This window comes from Chiloscyllium plagiosum, chromosome 13 (assembly GCF_004010195.1).
Source record: "Chiloscyllium plagiosum isolate BGI_BamShark_2017 chromosome 13, ASM401019v2, whole genome shotgun sequence".
NCBI lineage: Eukaryota > Metazoa > Chordata > Chondrichthyes > Orectolobiformes > Hemiscylliidae > Chiloscyllium > Chiloscyllium plagiosum.
This window is the reverse complement of record NC_057722.1, coordinates 74,650,685-74,664,944: the sequence shown is the minus strand read 5'-3', so window position 1 is coordinate 74,664,944 and position 14,260 is coordinate 74,650,685. Positions and strand designations below refer to the sequence as shown.

The 14,260-nt window shown below is 42.4% G+C and overlaps 1 protein-coding gene across 8 annotated transcripts in view; it reads left to right on the top strand.

Annotated features, from left to right (window-relative positions):
• Positions 1-14,260, top strand: part of LOC122556191 (mediator of RNA polymerase II transcription subunit 12-like protein) — a 609,874-nt gene that overhangs the window by 49,506 nt on the left and 546,108 nt on the right. For all 8 annotated transcript variants that reach the window (XM_043702730.1, XM_043702729.1, XM_043702725.1 and 5 more), the window contains exon 4: positions 13,421-13,612. In XM_043702730.1, the coding sequence (XP_043558665.1) occupies positions 13,421-13,612 (192 nt within the window). The remainder of the gene's footprint in view (positions 1-13,420; positions 13,613-14,260) is intronic.

Below are 14,260 nucleotides of genomic sequence, written 5' to 3'. Positions count from 1 at the left end.
CTGTTTGCAAATCAAAGCTTTTCACTGTAGTCACATGGACCTCTGTACAATAAATCACATCAAGTCAAATAGGCATATCACATTAGCACATGGCAGCAGCTTTAACTTTTTATTTTGCCTGATGAATCTGCCTATTGTTGAGTTTTGAGTTGAATTGGGAAGCAATGTGGTTTAGACCTGAACCTCTGCCCATAACAACACCAGTGCATTTGTTTAAGGCTTTTGATCCTGCGCTGTTGGCTGTTTTCTGCATTCTAGAATCAACTGAAATGGAAGTGTGTGCAAAGCAAAATATTCTCTTCAAACGCAATTTGGATGTGTAATGGTTCTAAGTGTGAATTCGGATGCAAACTCAATTTCAGGTCAATTATATATTTTAAATGGAGTACGGAGGCCCCTTAGTTGTAGTCAACAGAACTAGGGAAATGAAAATCTTTTTAAGGTTGTTCGATCAGGAATTCATTGAACACAAATTTAAGAGTAGAATCAATTGTAACTGTTTGTATGAGCTAATGATAGTGCGGGATATGATGTTCATGTTCCACAAAATCTCAGTCTTTAGGTGGAGAGTCGGGCAGTCAAGCTTGAGGTCCATATGGCAAGAGACATATCATCTATGACATGGTTGAAGAGCTTCAGGGCAGAGGAAATGACCTGGGAGTTGCAGTGGGAGAGGGACTCCCTGAGATTCTTGTAGAGAGAGGAGGAAAACTTCTTCAAGGCAGGCATCCTTGCAAGAGGATTCGCAGTAGGGTTAAAATCAACGAGGTAAAAACAATGACTGCAGATGGTCCTTTATAACTGTAATGATGCTGATCTGGTTCATGTTAATTGTACCTACTGCTATAGTAAGGCACTGCTGGGTAGGTCAGTATTTATTGCCTATCCTTAATTGCCCCAGAGACCAATTAAGTGTCAGCCAATTTTTGCTGTGGGTCTGCAGTCACGTATAGACCAGATCAAGTAAGGATGGCAGATTTCCTTCTCTAAATCAGTGAAGTAGAGAGGTTTTTAATTGACTATGGTTGCCATTAGGCCAACTCCTTTTTATTCCACATTTTATTAAATTCCAGTTTCCCAATCTGCTCAGCTGGACTTGGAACCAGTGTTCCCTGAACATTAGCCTGAGATTCTGGATTGCTAGTCCAGTGATTTTTACCACTGTGCCAGCACCTTACCTGCCCTTCCAACTACGTGAGAGGAGAAGAGAATGTTAAGGAAGCAGGGATGCTACAGGAGGACATGGACAGGCTAGGAGAGTGGGCAAAGCAAAGCAATCTAGTATGGGAGGGGTTTGTGTGAAGTTATGCAAGTTAGTGGGAAAATTATAGGTGTGGACTATTTTCTAAACGCGGAGAAAGGCATCGGAAATCTGAAGCAAAAGGGACTTGGGAGTCCTAGTTCAGGACTCTCTTGACATTTTAATATGCAGGTTCATTTGGCAGCTCGGAGTGTAAATATAATGTTAGCATTCATTTCACGAGGGCTAGAATACAAGAACAGAGATGTAGTGCTAAGGCTGTACAGGACTTCATTTAGAACATTTGTGAACAGTTTTGAGTGCCATATCGAAGAAAGGATGTGCTGACGTTGAAGGGAGTTCAGGAGATGTTTGGAAGAATGATCCGGGGATGAAGGGCTTGTCATATGAGGAGTGATTGAGGACTCTGGGTCTCTATGGAGTTTTAGAAGGATGATGGGAGAATCTGATTAAAACTTAGAATACTTAGAGTGAATGTGGAGACGATGTCTCCACTAGTCGGAGAGACTAGGTAGGACCTGACGGCACAGTCACTGAATGAAGACATGACCTTTTAGAACTAAGATGAAGAGGCATTTCTTCACCAGAAGGGCAATGCCACCAAAAGCTATGGAGGCCAAGTCATTGAGTGTATTTAAGACCGGGATAGGTAGGTTCTTTAGTAATGGGATCAAGTCTTACAGGAGAAGGCAGGAGAATGGGGTTGAGTAACGCATCAGCCATGATCGAATGTTGGAGCAGGCCCAATGGGCTGAAGGCCTAATTCTGCTAATAAATCTTATGGTCTTACTGCTGCTCATTAATCAAGGTCAGAAGTCACGCAACACCAAGTTTATAGTCCAACAGGTTTATTTGAAATCAGGCAAACTTGTGATTTCATATAAACCTGTTGGACTATAACCTGGTCTTGTGTGACTTCTGACCTTGTCCAGTCCAGTCCAACACCAGCACCTCCACACCATGGCTAGTTCAGCAGACTCTTGGACTCCGCTTCGAAAGGAGGATGGACTCCACCAGGAGCTAGATTAGTGTGGTGCTGGAAAAGCACAGCAGGTCAGGCAGCATCCGAGAGGCAGGAAAAAACTGTTTAAAATTTACTTTCCGAGGGAAGAGTAGAAAGAAGGATTGGTGACGATGAACTGCCCAAACTACAAGCCACCAGCAGTTGGTACCAGAGTCCATATATGACTTTCAAAAGGGAATTTAAACTTCAAAAGAAGATAAAATAACAACATATTCAAAACAACCGCTGTTAGAACAGAACTTTGAGAATTCCTGAAACAAGAAAGATGCTGCCAAAACTTGAGTCGTAGCCCCACACTCTGCTGAATGTTCTCAGCATGATAGGCAGCATCTGTGCAGGGAGAGAGAGGGGGGAAAAAAAGTTAATGTTTCAGATCTGTGACATTTCATGAGAACTGGAAGTTGTTTTGAGGGCGGGCTGGATGAGGAAGGCTGCCTTGACCCGAAATGTTATACAGTCATAGAGATGTACAGCATGGAAACAGACCCTTCGGTCCAACCCGTCCATGCCGACCAGATATCCCAACCCAATCTAGTCCCACCTGCCAGCACCCTGTCCATATCCCTCTAAACTCTTCCTATTCATCCATCCAAATGCTTCTTAAAAGTTGCAATTGTACCAGCCTCCATCACATCCTCTGGCAGCTCATTCCATACATGTACCACCCTCTGCGTGAAAAAGTTGTCCCTTCGGTCTCTTTTATATCTTTCCACTCTCACCCTAAACCTATGCTCTCTAGTTCTGGACTCCCCGATCCCAGGGAAAAGACTTTGTCTGTTTATCCTATCCATGCCCCTCCATAATTTTGTAAACCTCTATAAGGTTACCCCTCAGCCTCCGATGCTTCAGGGAAAACTGCCCCAGCCTGTTCAGCCTCTCCCTGTAGCTCAGATCTTCTAACCCTGGCAACATCCTTGTAAATCTTTTCTGAACCCTTTCAAGTTTCCTGCAAGTCCACTTTCATGGAGCTATGAACCTGCACTCCAAGGTCTTTGTTCAGCAACACTCCCTAGGACCTTACCATTAAGTGTATAAGTCCTGCTAAGATTTGTTTTCCCAAAATGCAGCACCTCACATTTATCTGAATTAAACTCCATCTGCCACTTCTCAGCCCATTGGCCCATCTGGTCCAGATCCTGTTGTAACCTGAGGTAACCGTCTTTGCTGTCCACTACACCTCCAATTTTGGTGTCATCTGCAAACTTACTAACTGTCCCTATCATGCTCGCATCCAAATCATTTATGTAAATGACAAAAAGTAGAGGGCCTAGCACCGATCCTTGTGGCACTCCACTGGTCACAGGCCTCCAGTCTGAAAAACAACCCTCCATCACCACCACCCTCTGTCTTCTACCTTTGAGCCAGTTCTGTATCCAAATGGCGAGTTCTCCCTGTATTCAATGAGATCTAACCTTGCTAACCAGTCTCCCATGGGAACCTTGTCGAACGCCTTATTGAAGTCCATACAGATCGCATCTACTGCTCTGCCCTCCTCAATCTTCTCTCCACAGATCCTGCCAGACCTGCTGAGCTTTGTCAGCAATTTCTGTTTTTGATTGTGGATGGATGCAATAGACCTTGGTTGAGGAAAAGATCAAGAAATCTGTTTTTTCTATGTTCTTATATCTTTAAAAAAAAATACAATTATTTGCAACAAATGTCAGTTTTGGGTCTGCAAAATGGGGAGGTGGCTCGAAAGCCATTCTTGCATCAGGGTGAGAAAGTGAGCCAGTTTTGATAGGGGAGAATTGGTGTCAAAAATGGCATTATGCACTTGACCACAAGATTGCCTGATTCAACAGGATCTTGAACTGATCAGAAGGTAAACGCAAAATACAGAGGATGCTGGAAATCTGAGTTATGGAGCCATAGATATGTACAACATGGAAACCAAACTTCGGCCCAACTCGTCCATGCTGACCAGATATCCTAAAGGATTGTTTTCCCATTGGCCAGCATTTGGCCCATCTCTCTCAACCCTTCCTATTCAGATGCTTGTTTGTAATTGTACCAGCCTCCCCCACTTCCTTTGGTAGCTCATTCCATACACTGATCACCCTCTGTGTGGAAAAAGTTGCCCCTTTTTTAGATATTTCTTCTTTCGCCTTAAACCTACATCTTCTAGTTTTGGACTCCCCACCCCAGGGAAGAAGACCTTGCTTATTCATACTATCCATGCCCCTCATGATTTTATAAACCTCCATAAGGTCATCCTTCAGCCTCTGACGCTCCAGGGAAAATAGCGGCAGCCTATACAGCCCCTCCCTGCAGCTCAAACCCTCCAGTCCCTTCTGAAGAGGAGTCATTCTAGACTCCATGTTAACTGTTTTTCTCAGCACATGCTGCCAGACCTTTCTGCATTTTTCCAACATTTCTGTTTCTCTTGGAACTGAGAGAGTTGATTTTGCAATCCACGTTTGGTCTTTAATTAAAGAAAGGACTGTATCTTTCCCACCCTGATGCCTCAAAATTGATGTGCCGAATTGTGAGCGTCCATTGTTATTAACTCCACCCTGAGTTTCTCTTGCAATCTGTTACATCAATACCAGACTTGCCTGTTGTAAAGGTTCAAAACCTTCTCCTCAGATGATTTTACATTCGTGATTTGATGCAAGTAATATTCAGCTTTTCAGAAGAAAATTGTACCCTTTTTGTTCGTTTTTTTTTTAAACCATGCTTTAATCTATTAAACTAATTTCATGCCAAAATGATTGGCCTAACAATAGTGAATTACTTCAGAAGAACATTGACCTTTGTTTGTGACATTTTATTTTGGCACAGTAATTTATTAACTGATAATTTTGTTTCGGTGAATGACTGTTCTGTGTTTGTTAGCAGCACTGTCCCCATGGATTTGGGTTGAAGGCTTAAACTCCACCTATGATTTAGAGGTTGCCACTTTGTCACAGATTCATACAGTGCAGGACAGGGCCTGTGGCCCATCAAATCTGTATTATCAAAAATACTCTACTCCCTATATTCTTCCCACTTTCCTGCACTAGGCCCCTAATGTTGAATGTTACGACTCTTGAAGTGTTCAAGTGTCTTTTGTGAAGGTTACCTACCTCAACTGCCCTCCTGTAGGGGCAGTGCATTCCAGACCCCACAGCCCTCGGGCTGAAAATACTTTTTCTCAACTCCCCTCTAAATCTCTTGCCTTTCAAGTCCCCTCGCTCTTGACCCTTAGAACATAGACCGTAGAACAATACAACGCAGAACAGACCCTTCGGCCCTCAGTGTTGCACCGACCTGTGCACTAATCTAAGCTCATCACCCTACACTATCCCATATCCTCCATATGCTTATCTAAGGATTGTTTAAATGCCCCTAATGTGGCTGAGTTAACTACATTGGCAGGCTGGGCATTCCACGCCCTTACCACTCTGAGTAAAGAACCTGCCTCTGACATCTGTCTTAAATCTATTACCTCTCAATTTGCAGCTATTCCCCCTCTTACATGCTGATGTAATCATTCTAGGAAAAAGATTTTCATTGTCCACCCTATCTGGTCCTCTGATCGTCTTGTATATCTCTATTAAATCCCCTCTTAGCCACCTTCTGTCCAATGAGAACAGACCCAAGTTCCTCAGCCTTTCCTCATAAGAACTTCACTCCAGACCAGGCAATATCCTTTTAAATCTCCTCCGCACATTTTCCAATGCTTCCACGTCCTTCCTGTAATGGAGTGACCAGAACTGTACATAATATTCCAAGGGAGGCCACACTAGCATTTTGTACAGTTGCAGCATGACACCACTGCTCCAGAATGCAATCTCTTTACCAATAAAACAACGCACTGTATGCCTTCTTAACAGCACTATCAACCTGGGTGGCAACTTTCTGGGATCTATATACATGGACACCAAGATCCCTCTGCACACCCACACTACGAAGAATCGTTCCATTGATCCAGTATTCTGCCTTTCTGTTATTTTTCCCAAAGTGAATCCCCTCACATTTATCTGTATTGAACTCCATTTGGCACCTCTTAGCCCAATTCTGCAGTTTATCCACGTCCCTCTGCAACTTGCAACATTTTTCCACACTGTCCGCCACTCCATCGACTTTAGTGTCATCTGCAAACTTACTAACCCATCCACCTATGCCTGCGTCCAAGTCATTTATACAAGTGACAAACAGCAGTGGTCCCAAAACAGATCCTTGTGGCACACCACTACGGACCGGTCTCCAGGCTGAATATTTTCCATCAACCACCACTCGCTGCCTTCTTACAGAAATCTAGTTCTAATCCAAGCTGCTAAATCCCCCTCGATCCCATGCCTCTGCATTTTCTACAACAGCCTACCATGTGGAACCTTTATCAAAGGCTTTACTGAAGTCATATACACCATGTCAACTGCCCTACCCTCATCTACATGCTTGGTCAACTTCTCAAAAAACTCAATGAGGTTTGTGAGACATGACCTGCCCCTTGACAAAATCATGTTGACTATCTGAAATCAAATTGTTGCTTGCTAGATGATTATAAATCCTACCTCTTTTCCAAAACCTTTCCTACAACAGATGTAAAGCTCACTGGTCTGTAATTACCTGGGTCATCTCTGATGCCTTTCTTGAACAAGGGCACAACATTTGTAATCTTCCAGTCCTCTGGTACTAAACCTGTCGATTAATGATGACTCAAAGATCAAGGCCAAAGGCCAGAGAATCCCAGAGAATCCTTGGATAAATCCCATCTAGCCCAGAAGACCTATCTACTTTCACACCTTCTAGAGTTGATAACACCATGTCCTTACTAACTTCAATCCTTTCAAATCTAATAGCCCATATCTCAATCTTGTCCTCTACAATATTCTCCTTTTCTTGAGTGAAAACACACAACTTCCCACTTCTGTCTTTGACTGACCATATTCTTAACCTAGTCATCCTTTTATTCCACACATACCTATAGAAAGCTTTTATTCTACCTGCTAAAGACTGCTCATGTCCCCTCTTTGCTGCTCTTAATTCTCTTCAAATCCTTCCTAGCTAATCTGTAACTCTCCATCACCTCATCTGAATCATCTCGTCACACAAGCCTCCCTCTTCCGCTTAACAAGAGATACAATTTCTTTAGTAAATCGTGGTTCCCTTACCTTCTCACCACTTGCCTGCCTGACAGGGACATGCCTATCTCTCTCCAAAGTGCTCACCTACCACTAAATCAAACACTTGGCCTGGTTCATTAACAAGTACCAGATCCAGTGTGGCCTCCCGTCTTACCGGCCCTTCGACATACTGTTCTGCACATTCTCCTGCAAACATTGGACAAAAACCGATCCATCCGGTTGACTGGAAATGTTATAACTCTAGTACATGTTGGGGAAGTTAAAGTCCCCCATAACGACCAAACTGTTCCTGTCACTTCCTGCCCAGAATCGTTTTGCCTATCCTCTCCTCTACATCCCTGGAACTTTGCGGAGGCCTATTTATAAAAAAAAAACTTCCAGCAGTGTGACCTCACCTCTTCTCCTGTTTCTAGTCTCAGCACATACCACCCCAGCAGACGAGTCCTCATTAAAAGTTCTTTCAGCCACCGTTATACTGTCCTCATACCTGTCCTTTGACTAAGGGAAACAGCTGCTTTCTATCCATCCTGTCCATGCCCCTTCTAATTTTGTCTTATGTGCCTCTATCAAGTTCCTCCTCAACCTTTTCTGCTCCCAAGAGAAAAGTCCTGAGCTTATTCAGCTTTTCTTCTGAAATGATCCATCCCAGGCAACATCTTCGTGAATCTCCTCTGAGCTCCCTGTGCAATCACATCGTTCTCATAGTGAACTGCGTGGACAACTCCAGTTGTGGCCTAAGCTCCAACATATCCTCCCTGCTCTTATAATCTATGTCTTGAATGATGAAAGCAAGCATTCTGTATACCATCTTAACTATCCTGTTGATGTGACCTACCACCTTTAGGGGATCTGTTGACAAGCTCCCCAAGATGCCTCTTTTTCCCCTGAGCTGCCTTGTGTTCTCTCATTCCATTGTCCATTGTCTCATTTTGCCTTCCAGAGAGTCACCTCATGTTTTATCTGGGTTAAATTCCATCTGCCATTGATCTGTATATCTAACCAATGGTCATGGTCTCGATGAGACATTGACCTGGGAGCCACATGCTTACTTAGTAGGAATTTTTTTAAAAAAATTAGTGGATGTGGCTTGACCAACATTTATGAACCATTCGAAGTTGTACGGCATAGGAATAGAATCTTTGGTCCAACTCGTCTGTGCTGACCAGGTATGCAAAATTAATCTCTTCCCATTTGCCAGAATTTGGCCCATATCTCTCTCAATCCTTTCTATTCATGTACCCATCCAGATGCCTTTTAAGTGTTGTAATTGTACCAGCGTCCTCCATTTCCTCTGGCAGCAAATTCCAATCACCATCCATGTGAAAAGGTTGCCCCCTTAGGTCCTTTTTTTCTTCTCAACTTAAACCTATGCTGTCTAGTTTTGGACTCCCCCACCCCCCTCCACCATGGGGAAAAGACCTTGTCTATTTACCTGAACTATGCCCTTCATGATTTTTTCAATTTCTATAAGGTTACCACTGGTAACCACAGGACTCCACTTTGAAGGAGCTATGAACCTGAACTCCAAGGTCTCTTTGTTCCGCAACACTTCCCAGGACCTTACCATTAAGAGTATAAATCTTGCCTGATTGGCCCTACTAAAATTTAGCACCTCGCATTTATCTAAATGACCCTCCATCTGACACTCCTCAGCCTATTGGTCGATCTGATCAAGGTCACATTGTACTCCGGGTAACCTTCTTTGTCCACTCCACCACCTATTTTGGTGTCATCTGCAAACTTACTAACCTTACATCCTACATTCACATCCAAATCATTTATATAAATGACAAAAAGCAAAGGACCCAGCTCCAATCTTTAAGGAGAAGCTGTCTCCTTGAATCACTGCAGTCCATATAAATGATTTAAAATGGATTCAGATGAGTACAGAGTTCTCTGACCTTGCCATAATTCCAATATCTTCCCAAAAAAAGACAGATGAGCCAGCCATTCTTCAGAGGACTACTCATTGGATCTTGTCTAACTTGTATTTCAGTGATATGAATATTTTGGTGATTGTTGAACACTGGTGGCATGATTTCATGTAATACAAAGCTTCATTTTCTCCCACCTTACCAATCCAAAAATGCAATAGCATGCACTGAGATTTTGCTGGCCCCTCCTGCAATGCATGATGGAAAGTGCTTTGGCACTGGACATAAAAATGAGTTACCATTCAGGTGCTGTAATTTTGCAATGTTGGTTGAAGGTTAAGTATGGACCATGGCACCATTGGAGAACTCTCTCAATCTATTTTTTTTTAAACTAGTGCTGTGGAATTATTTGTATTCAGGTCTGAGGGGAGATGGAGCCTGGGTAAAATAACACCACCTTCAGTGCAGTACTTCCTCTGTACTGCATGAGATGGGATTTTTGTGCTTAGATTCTGGAGATGGGCTTAACCAACAATTTATTAGCTTGGTGGAAAAAGTTCATGTGAACCATGGCTGACAGGACACAGGATCCAGTTTGTGTATATTTTGTATCACAATTGAAGAGGGTCCCACCGTGCACTGTGTCTGCACATGGATGAAGAGTGACCATAATGGGCACATCCCTGGTGAGATGAATATACAAGTTGTATTGTCTCAGTTAATAGAAATGCCTTGCTAATCAATAGATCATAACATTGTCATAAATTTTAAGTGTACTTAAGTTTAGTGTACTTGACCTGAAAGGCCTTTCCACCTGGCAAGCCACTCAAACAAAACATTTCATTGATGGTGAAATTTGAAATTTTTAACTGGGGTGAGACCTATGGTTAGTTGAGTGGCAAACTTTTCTGCTCCTCATACTTTTGTTAAAAGGTTGCTAAGTTAAATCTACCTAGGCCATCTTCTCTACAGTTTAGAGAAGAGTTGAATGTCTTATTCCTCCCTTTCTTTCAAAAAAAAACCCCCTGGGACCCCTGTAATCAAGGGTGTGTGAGATACAGGAGTTTAAGATAGGAGTGGGATGGACAGACACTGGCCACAAGTCATAGTCATAGAGATGTACAGCACAGAAACAGATCCTTCGTTCTAACTCGTCCATGCCGACCAGATATCCTAACCTAATTTAGTCCCATTTGCCTGCACTTGGCCCAAATCCCTCTAAACCCTTCCTATTCATATACCCATCCCAGATGCCTTTGAAATGCTGTACTTATACCAGCTTTCACCACTTCCTCTGCCAACTCTGTACATGCAGCACCCTCTGTGTGAAAAAGTTGCCCCGTGGGTCCCTTTTTTAAATTTTTCCCCTCTCGGCCTAGACCTATGCTCTCTAGTTCTAGACCTCCCGTCCCAGGGAAAAGACCTTGTCTGCTTATCCTATCCATGCCACCCAAGATTTTCTAAACCTCGATAAGGTCACCCCTCAGCCTCTGACGCTCCAGGGAAAACAGCCCCAGCCTGTTCAGCTTCTCCCTGTAGCTCAAATCATCCAATCCTGGCAACATCCTTATAAACCTTTTCTGAACCCTTTCAAATTTCACAATATCCTTCTGATAGGAGGGAGACCAGAATTGCATACAATATTCCAAAAGTGGCCTAACTGATGTCCTGGACAGCTGCAACATGACCTCCCAACTCCTACACTCAATTGTCCGTCCAATAAAGGAAAGCATACCAAACAGCTTCCTCACTCTCCTATTTATGTTGACTCCACCTTCAAGGAGCTATGAACCTGCACTCCAAGGTCTCTTTGTTCAGCAACATTCCCCAGGACCTTGCCATTCAATCCTGTTCTGATTTGCCTTTCCAAAATGCCACACTTACCCAAATTAAACTCCATCTGCTACTCTTCAGTCCATCCGAACAAGATCCCATTGTACTCTGAGGTAACCACCTTCGCTGTCCAATACACCTATTTTGATGTGTAATGGCTGTTGTGCAGGCCATACAGTCTTATTTATTGCACAATCTCATAAACATGCGATCATATTGTCACAAAGTGGATGATCAATATTTAACATTCATCATTTGTCTTTAAAACCATGGGCTGAAAATGGTTTTAAAAAGAATACTTTTAAAGTATTGTTTAAAAATAATTACGGTGATCACCTGACCAATCGAGGTAACTCTCAGGGAGTGTGAAAGAGAGATGTACAGCGTGGAAACAGACCCTTCGGTCCAACCCGTCCATGCCGACCAGAAATCCCAACCCAATCTAGTCCCACTGCCAGCATCCAGCCCATATCCCTCCAATTCGTGTACCCAAAAAGGCACTGCAGCTCACTAAGGTGTGGAGAAATTTAAATCTCTTGTTTTACTCTCACTAGCATCATAACTTCACACATTGACAATTGAAGATTACCCATTAGTGTTCAGTTTTTCTGAAAACAAAAGGTAATGGTGTTCAACGTTGAATATACAAACTGTATTTCAGTAGCTTGCTTTGAGCAACAAAACAGGCAAAAAGAGCAATGTGAACTGATGACAGCATGGATATTGAAAGCCCATCTCTCTCTTCCTGTGTGGCCTCAAGCTCAGAAACTAGCCAATGAACAGTTACTTGGAGCAATGACCATTTGAGGACATCTGCATCATCACAGAGAAAGCCAGTTAACAAATAATTATGTTTTAAATTCACTTGTGTGATGTGGGTGGTGCTGTATTTGTTGAACTTGAAGATAGAAATGAGCTACTGCCTTAAACCACTGCAGTCCATTTGGTGTAGGAACACCCACAATGCTATTAGGAAGGGAGTTTCAGGATTTTGACACATCTTGGACTTTGCTGTTTTCATCTGGCAACCAAAGAATTCTTAAGATCTGTAAAGACTTCTGCTTTTACCTTGTCTGCATTGCATCATCTTCTTTGCAAACTAGTATGTGTGTATGATATATTCTGTTATTTCATTTCATAGAATATAGAACATAGAACACCCTATACCTTCCATCCTTCACCTTAAATTTATGTCCCCTTGTAACACTCTGTTGTACCCGGGGAAAAAGTTTCTGACTGTCTACTCTATCTATTCCTCTGATCATCTTATAAACCTCTATCAAGTCCTTCGCCGTTCCAATGAGAAAAGGTCTAGCACTCTCAACCTATCCTCGTACTACCTATTCTCCATTCCAGGCAACATCCTGGTAAATCTTCTCTGCACCCTCTCCAAAGCTTCCACATCTTTCCTAAAGTGAGGCGACCAGAACTGCACACAGTAATAGTAGCATGTAATAATAAACCCCTTCATACAAAAGAATTGGAATTGGCTCTTCTTCATTGATCTGGAAGGTTGAGGGGTTACCTTATTGAGATTTATAAAATCATGAGGGGCATAGATAATGTGAATTGCAAGGGTCTTTTGCCTAGGATGGTGAGTTCAAAACTAGGGGGCATATTTTTAAGGTGAGGAGAAAGATGTAAAAGGGACATGAGGGGCAACCGTTTCACATGGAGATTGGTTCGTGTGTGGAATGAACTGCCAGAGAAAGTGGTGTATGCGGGTATGGTTACACCGTTTAAACAACATTAAGATAAGTTCATGAATAGGAAAGGTTTGGAGGGATATGGGCCATGCAATTGCAGATGGGACTAGTTTAGTTTGGGAACATGGTTGGCGTGGACTCTTCAGACGGAAGGGTCTGTTTCCATGCTGTATGACTTGATGACTGTATGGCTATCTGGTTAATAAAGTTTATTTGAAGTGTAGTATCTGTGTATTAAAAAGAAGCATTTAAAAGGTTTTTTGTGTGACTCATCGCGAAGGGTTTAAAAGAGGGGAGCTGTTAACCTTCCACAATTCACCTCGTTGTAATACATGAATGAGGAAGTGTTCAGTTAATCAGTTGGTTGAATGATGCATGTTTACCAGAGGCCAAAAGTAGAACTATTTTCTATTCTTTATATCCTTGCTAGTTATGCATGTATGCTTGCATGGAGCTAATGGGACACTGGGACTCCATGTCATTTCCAATGCAGCTGTGCTTCCATTACTGTACAGTTTGTTCCTGTTGTGGAATAAATTGTTTTTTTTTTTTTTGAAAAGATGTTTCCAAGTGAAAAAGTGTCCAAAGTAATGATGTAAAATCTCCTACACTGTCTCCGCATCCTAACTTTTGTCATGGTTTTATCTTAACAGATAGGGGCCTATTTCAGTAGCATCTTGGCAGAAAAACTTAAACTCAACACTTTTCAAGACACAGGGAAGAAGAAACCTCAGGTGAATGCCAAAGATAACTACTGGCTGGTGACTGCCCGCTCCCAAAGTGCAATTCACATCTGGTTCACCGACCTTGCAGGAAATAAACCATTGACGGTTTTGGCCAAAAAGGTATGATTCTAAAATATTGTTTGACCTCTGCATTTATCTCGTGTGTTTGTGTGGTGTGATGGTGTGCATACGCTAGGTCAAATGTTATTTAAACTAAACCTGGCACAAATATTTTCATTAATCCTGTTCGGACATCTTATGGCACACCTCTGTGACGGGTGGGACGTGAACCTGAATCTTTTTATTCAAATGTAAGAATACTATACTGTGCCTCATGTATGCTGGCAAACTATATTTAATAATAGAAGTTGGTGGATTCGTGGCATCTGGTATCTGAGAGTTAGAACTATTTTGGATTTAGTTTTTGTTTCAAGCTATCCAGGCCTGTGGTTACAAATTTAAAAATTTATGTTGTTTTTTTTAATATAAAGCAGGATTTCTATTTTATTTTGTTTCCTTTTTTCTCTACCTGAGTTATCCTCACTGTCCTGATTCCATGCTTGTGTTACAGTACCATAGGTGTAACTCAGTCTCTAATAACTGGTCCAAATGCCCAACGTTGATGATGAATGTGAGCTGGCTATGTTATTTTGAAATCACGACCTCTGTTTCTCTGACCCAAACTGGACAGCATTCAAAACAACGATTACTGATAGGGTAGTGACGAGGTGCAAGGTGTGGACCCAAGTATTTCTGTGCATTATTGAC